At 45.6% G+C, this 7224-nt stretch overlaps 1 protein-coding gene across 1 annotated transcript in view; it reads right to left on the bottom strand.

The window, feature by feature from the left end:
* Window positions 1–3344: 3344 nt before the first annotated feature.
* The window catches only part of LOC310758107 (zinc finger protein RFP-like), a 30267-nt gene continuing 26387 nt past the window's right edge, over window positions 3345–7224 (bottom strand). Inside the window, exons 15-16 of the mRNA XM_083604044.1 lie at window positions 7008–7040; window positions 3345–4622 (exon numbers count right to left, since the gene is read on the bottom strand). Of these exons, the coding sequence (XP_083460170.1) occupies window positions 4087–4622; window positions 7008–7040 (569 nt within the window). The 3' untranslated portion in view covers window positions 3345–4086. The remainder of the gene's footprint in view (window positions 4623–7007; window positions 7041–7224) is intronic.

Below are 7224 nucleotides of genomic sequence, written 5' to 3'. Positions count from 1 at the left end.
GGGACATTGGTTTCCGGGCGGGAGTTGATCACGGTGGTAGCGTGGGTAGGGCTGGTAGCGTTTGAGATGACGTCCTCGTGCCTGTCTGCTTTGAGACCCTTTCCTGTGCCTTGGAGCTGGACGGCTGCATCTGTAGGATATTTCCCCACCGACACAGGAGACATCGATGCAATTCTCTCTGGTCCCAGAGATTAGCTCAATCTCCCCTCCTTCCACTTCAATCACCATGCGGGCATTCTTCTTCACATCCTCCGGTTCTTGGCAGAACCTGTGCAAGGCAATATTAAGGCTCTTCCGGACATCAGGAGGTGTCCCTTCTAGGGATCTCACTGTTTTACGGATCTTTTCCAAATTCTTGGCATTCAGGTGTTCCTTGTGGAGTGGTAGCCGTTCGCGATACATTTTCCAGGTCTTCGGTTCAACCTCATAATGAGGTTCCCCCTTGTCAAAACACACCGATATCTCACATTGCCCCGTCCCAGAGATGAACTCCAGTTGAACTTTGCGTTTCCTAATGATCAACCGGGCATTTTTCTGCACTAATAAGGGTTCCTTGGGGAACTCCTTCAGGGCTAGCTTGAGACATCTTCTCAAATCTTCTCCCATCTCCCATTTCTCCAAACTTTCCTTCACTCCCTGGAGACTTGCCACATTCAGTAGCTGGGGCCTGCAACATAATCTTGACAGATAGACATCCCCTGAGAGCTCAGAGGCATTGTACTGGAGTTCTCCGCCAGCATCATCTATGCAGATGAGACATTTCTGATTCCCACAGGAGAATTTCAACTCGACCCCATCACTCTTGATCAACAAAGTGGCATTCTCCTTCACACATGTAGGCTCCTGCTTGAAATTCCTCAGCGCCATGTCCAAGCATGCAACCAGATTCCTTGTGTCTGCCTCATAACCCTGCAACTGTTTCTGCACAGATCTCAGAGACTCCATGCTCAGTGGGTGAGTTACTCTCTGGATCTGATAGCAGAGATATTTAAACCACAGTTTTTCTCCTACACGAAGCCAATCCATCTCTTTAAGCCATTCCATCTCTTTAAGAAAAGGAGCCTACTTTCCTTTAAGAATGCCCTCAAATTATTACCAGTCAGTCACCTGTTGAGGGTATCTTTGATGGATCTCCGGCCTGATTCAGGAGGACTGCTGATCTCCAGCTCAGCTGAAGCAGGTATGAACTGTTGGAGGACGTTGCATAGGAACATGACTCTTGTTTTGCATGTTACTGTGGTGATCTGTATTTAGCTTTCCCACAGGTGTTAACAAGAGAAAGCAAATGGAATGGAACTTAAATTTCAATGCGTGGGAACTTCCCCCAAAACAAACAAGACTAGAATGTGACAGAAGTCTGCCCTGTTTGAGACTATATACTGTTCCTTCACTGTTGTTTACAAAGTACAGTGGTACTTCAGTTTACGAACTTAATCCATTCCGGAAGTCCGTTCTTAAACCAAAACCATTCTTAAACGGAGGCGCACTTTCCCTAATGAGGCCTCCTGCTGCCAGTGCCCTTCTACCGTTTGGCTTCTGTTCTGGGACACTACTTCCGGTTTTGCGGAGTTTGTAAACTGAATACAGTGGTACCTCTGGTTACAAACTTAATTCGTTCCGGAGGCCCATTCTTAAGCCGAAACCGCTCATAACATGAGGTGCGCTTTCGCTAATGGCGCCTCCCGCTGCTGCCACGCTGCCGGTGTGTGACTTCCACTCGCATCCCGGGGCATAATTTGCAACTGGGAGCATCTACTTCCGGGTTAGTGGAGCTGGTAACCCAAAGTGTTTGCAAGGAGGACGGTACATAACACAAGTTTCCACTGTAGTTCATAAAGAGGGCTGTTCTTAAACCAAGGTACCACTGTACATGAACCATGAGAAGGATGAGCCAGAATCCCATCCGCCTGCCCTGTTGTCAGACCAGGAAGATGTGAATAAGCAGCTATGTTTTATATGATCAAAATGCCAGTTGTTCCTCAGATGAAATTTGAAGCAGTCCATTGAAATTGGGTGAAATGAGAGACAAAATTCAGCAGTAAGAGCTCGAGCTGATGTGGCCCTGCTGGGCTCACTCCTACACCCATGGGTGTTCACTTCATTTGTGGGTGCAGCACCCACCCTCTGGAATGCTCTCTCTCAGATAATTCATGAGACAGAGATAGTAGAGATTTCCAAACATCTCTTAAAAACTTACATGTTTAGACTCTGGCTCCTAATTTTTTAAATTTTCTGTTCAGTTTTATTTGATGCATAGTTTACTTCTGTTTTTAGTAAATGCTATTGGAATATTGTTGTTTTGTTTATTTGGAAATGTTTGGAAACCAGCTCCTAAAAAAACAAAACACACAAAAAAAACTAAGCTGTGGTAAAATCTGCAAGAATTTAAAAGCAAGTGTACACAATTAAAGATGTGTCTAAGTGGGCTTACTGAAATAAATGTTTTCACGCAATAATAATAACAAAAGAGCTCAAGCTCCCACTAGGGTTGGAAAATGTTAAATCTGAAGCCAGTCATTTCAAACATAGAGTAATTGTTTTGATTTTTATCTCACTTAAAAGCACATACTTTCAGAAGAGCCCTGCTGGTTCAGACCACAGCTCCCACTTCCTGGATCAATGGAGCCCTTGTTTATTTCATTTATTAAAGACTCAAATAAAGCAACAGCAGTTTAATAATATAAGAGCAGATGTGAGCACCTTGTCCTCCACTGGTTCAGACTAGAGATACTTAACTGTGGTTCTGCAAATCCCCTTGTTGTAAGCCAAAAATGGCTTATCTTCTGAGTTTATGCCAATAAAACTCAGAGACAAGAGGTGTTAAGAGTCCATTGTTGTTTACTGCAAAGCAATAGGTTACAGTCAAATCTTTTCCCAAAACTGCAACCCCGCCCAAGGGTCAGGGCGATGGTATTTATAACATTTCAAACAAAGGATTTCAATTTTCACCAGTCATGTGCATCATTACCTCATTTCATGTTTAATACACATGCGCAATAAGCATTGCTAACTAAACTTTGATTCTCACTGTGCTCTGTTACATTGTGTTAGTATGCATGTTGGGGACCTGTGTTACATGCACCCATTTGCACCGTGTATCAACTTGCGTTCTAACTTATGAGCTGTATCTTCGTGATTCACGTATTAGCTGCCCTTCTGTCCCAGTGGGAGGCGGCATCTTGCAAAATCCTCAGTTTCTTAAAGCAACAGGTTACCATAACTTCTCTATTAGAAGCACATTGAAGGATTTATAGGGGTTCACATTATCACATTCATTATGGCCCTTTGGGCCACTACCACACCCTGAGCAGCTTGGACATTAAGCGATTAATGGCACGCATATATGCAGTAAACGGAATTGCTTTTATTTATTTACAAGGTTTCTTACACACCTTTCGACATCAGGTCCTAGAGTGAGTGACAACAACTAAACAATTATAAAAAGACATAGAACAACTACTTGAAGCACATAAAACAACCCACCTCTTTAGATAATTAAGGGGGCATTTAAATGCCCCCATATCAAGTGTCATGTATTTGCAGACAATTCCTTTTTGATCGTGCTTCTATTTTGTGTGTTTCTTTTCCAAATAAAATATAGCTATGGGGTTGTGATCCGAAGCACGCTGCCAATCTGGATCAGGGCCTCGTGCCAGTTCCACGTTGAAAAGCCTGCCATCTTCAGCCACTACTTCCCCCTGAAGCTGTGTCTGAATGGCAGTTTTCATGTGTTTTGTTTCCCACAACAGAGGGCTATTTGGAGGGCAAAGCCTGCAGGGCCCATTCAGACTTGACAGCAATGACACTGCATGATAGAGTCAGACTGTTACTAATTCCCTCTAAAGAAGTTGGCAAGTTGGGGCGGGGACTTAATATCCTGAGCCCTTTCCACACCACACATACCCGCCCCCCAAAAAAGTTCTTTCCCTAGACATTTGAGGGAGGAAAGTATGGGTGGGGAGAGGATTCAGTTCCTTCTTCCTGACCCCCCACACTGTTTTTTAAACTTCCCCACCCATCCCTGGTTTTAAAGGACTTGGCACCTCCCGCTGACCTGTCAAGTTTGCACCAAATGGCAACCTCCTCTCATTTCCTCACACAGAGAAAGGAGCAGATTTCTTGCCGAAAGAACGAAGCTTTGAAGGTAAACAAAACCTTATTTGAGTTAGCATTATGGAAGGTTACTAATCCTGCTTCATAGTTCACAAGCACACGGATCCTCTTTGGCTGACTCCCATATGTGCTGAACGCAAGGGGTTGTGTTCTGGCCGAGGGTGATGGTTCCAGAGATATTCCAGGAGAAGTGGAAGCATAATATGCATCATTAGAAATCCTCCCAATAGCCCAGATCCCAATCCCATCATTCAAATTGACAATATTGTGCTCCCTTAAAGATTCCTTGACAACCCCCACAGCCCAGAAGTTCTCACCCCCCACGTCTACTACCCAGGAATGAGTCCCTAAGGTGATTCTCTCAACTCCTATAACATAGGAACAACTACTAATGTTCTTATTTGAGGATACGGGGACACCCCATGGTGGGTTCATATACGCGGGTGTTGCCTGGGCTGTTGCTTGGCCATACACTGTTAGGACTAGTTTAGGAAATGCCATGTCTTCACCTACAAGAGAAAGGAAATAATTAGGGAGGCAGCGCCCCAAACCTGCATCCAAGTTTTGTGCAGCTCTGAGGAGAAGGCTTGAAAAGCCAGTGTACTAATGGGGTGGGGGGTGGGAAATCACTCCCCCATGCAGGTTAGTTCAGAAACTCAGGGAGCGCCCCTCGAGGGCAAGGATGCTAGCTCAGAGGGAGGCTTGCTTGCAAAAGGTCCCTGGTTCAATCCCTGTAGGGTGAGTTCCCTGGATAAAACCCTGGAGAGCTGTTGCCAGTCATTGTTGGCAACATGAAGCTAGATGGGCCGATGGCTTGGCTCTGTAGAAAAGCTGCTTCCTGTGCTCCTGTGCTAAGCCCTTCTCCCAATCTCACATGTAAAACCCAAAACAAAGAACTCTACCCAACCTGGAAATGTACCGTCGGGAAATGCATTTTCTTTTCTGGGGATCCAGACAGCTGAAGTAACGCTGCCCAATCTGGAACCATATATTTGCTTAAGGAACAAAACTGATATGAGGAAGACGTTAAGACTCACACTTGGCTCCAAGGTAATGTTTTAGATTTGGAGTGCTTGGAAGTGTGTTCATGCCAAAATCTAAAATTTAGCCATAATATATGACCATTTTAGCTCTTCCATGTTGTTGTAATGCACTTGGGGCTCGTGCCTTGAGGAGCACATTTCCCACAACTGGATGCCCTGAGATAAGGGAGTCGGGTGCACTGGGTTGCCATAGCAACACCAGCAGGTCAAGTGTGCAACTTGCAGAGTCATTCACCCTCCCATTGGTCCAGGAAATATGCCCACATGTAGAGACAGGAATAGTAGCCTCTGGGGCATTGCTTTCATCCTGTCTGTCTTGTCTGTGCCCTGTCCCGTTTGCTGTCAGGGTCTGACTCTGTGAGACTCGGGGAAAGTGGCTGGTGGTTTTGCACAGAAACATTAGCTAGCATGGTGATCAGTGTCAATGGATCTGCTTGTACGTATCTTTACTTCAAAGACCAAAAAGACTGGTCTTATGTCTGGAAACAATAAACACTTGGTTACTTTAACTGTGTGTGAGGAGTTTTCCCCTTAACAAACTCTGGAAGATGCTGTTTAGTTGGGGGAAGGAAATCTCTGCAGGCAGCTAGGGTCTCAGCTTGCCTACCAGATGGAGCTGGTAAACAGCTGCCCTGGACACAGATTTGACCTGTGCCTCCATGGACAGTTGTGAGTCCAAAATGACTCCCAGGCTGCGCACCTGGTCCTTCAGGGGCACAGTTACCCCATTCAGGACCAGGGAGTCCTCCACACCAGGCCATACCCTGTCCCCCAAGAACAGTATTTCTGTCTTGTTAGGATTCAACCTCAATCCGTTAGCCGCCATCCATCCTCCAACCACCTCCAGACACTCACACAGGACCTTCACTGCTCTCACTGGTTCCGATTTAAAAGAGAGGTAGAGCTGGGTATCATCTACATATTGATGAACACCCAGCCCAAACCCCCTGGTGATAGCTCCCAGTTGCTTCATGTAGATGTTAAAAAGCATAAGGGAAAAAACAGAACCCTGAGGCACCCCACAAGTGAGAGCCCAGGGGTCTGAACACTCATCCCCCCCCCCCACTTTCTGGACATGGCCCTAGAGGAGGGAGTGGAACCACTGTATAACATTGCTCCCAGCTCCTCTAGACGTTCCAGAAGGATGTTATGGTCGATGGTATCAAAGGCCACTGAGAGATCCAGCAGAACTAGGAAACAGCATAGTCAGAAGACAAAACCAGAGTTTTGAAGTAGAGTAGATTTTAGGAGTGTGACAGTCTGTAAAAGGCAGCAAGATGGAAAGGGAATCAGAGCAAGATGGTGGGTTCCTGTTTTGAATGCAAGGCTGTGGTTATGGGAGAAACAAGACTCTCTTGAGGTGTCCATGTTGTGAACCCTCTATCATAGGCTCAGATTCTATATATGTGTGAATATACCATATACAGTCATACCTTGGGTTAAAGACGCTTCGGGTTAAATATTTTCAGGTTGCGTCCTGCGGTGACCCGGAAGTAACAGAATGGGTTACTTCCGGGTTTCGCCACTCATGCATGTGCAGACGCTCAGAATGGCATCATGCGCATGTGCAGACACGGCGAATCGCGACCCGCGCATGTGCAGACACGGGTTGCGTTCTGCTCATGATGTGAATGGGGCTTGGGATTGGATCTCATTCGCATCCAGAGGTACCACTGTATCCTAAAGACACCACAGTCTCTGCTATCTCTCATTTCCCAAAAGGAAATATGAACCCAGGGGATGCAGCTTGGGACCCCAGCAATCTTGTGCTGCTGGGAGATTGAAGTGCAAAACCCTCCCATATCACATCTGCAAAAGTTGTTTAAAGATCTGGCAGACTTGGAAATGTACCTTTCTTTCCTTGAAGTCCAGGGAGCACGATGTCTAAGGAAAAAGGTGAAATGAGGAAAAAGTCAACTCTCAGATTTGGCTCCAAGGGCAATACTTTAGATTTACAGTGGTGCCCCGCAAGACGAATGCCTCGCAAGACGGAAAACCCGCTAGACAAAAGGGTTTTCCGTTTTGTTTTGTTTTTATTTTTTTTTATAATAAATTTTTATTGGTTTTA

This window comes from Podarcis filfolensis, assembly GCF_964270895.1.
Source record: "Podarcis filfolensis genome assembly, chromosome: 2".
NCBI classification, from domain to species: Eukaryota; Metazoa; Chordata; class Lepidosauria; order Squamata; family Lacertidae; genus Podarcis; species Podarcis filfolensis.
This window is presented reverse-complemented; position numbering and strand designations above follow the sequence as displayed.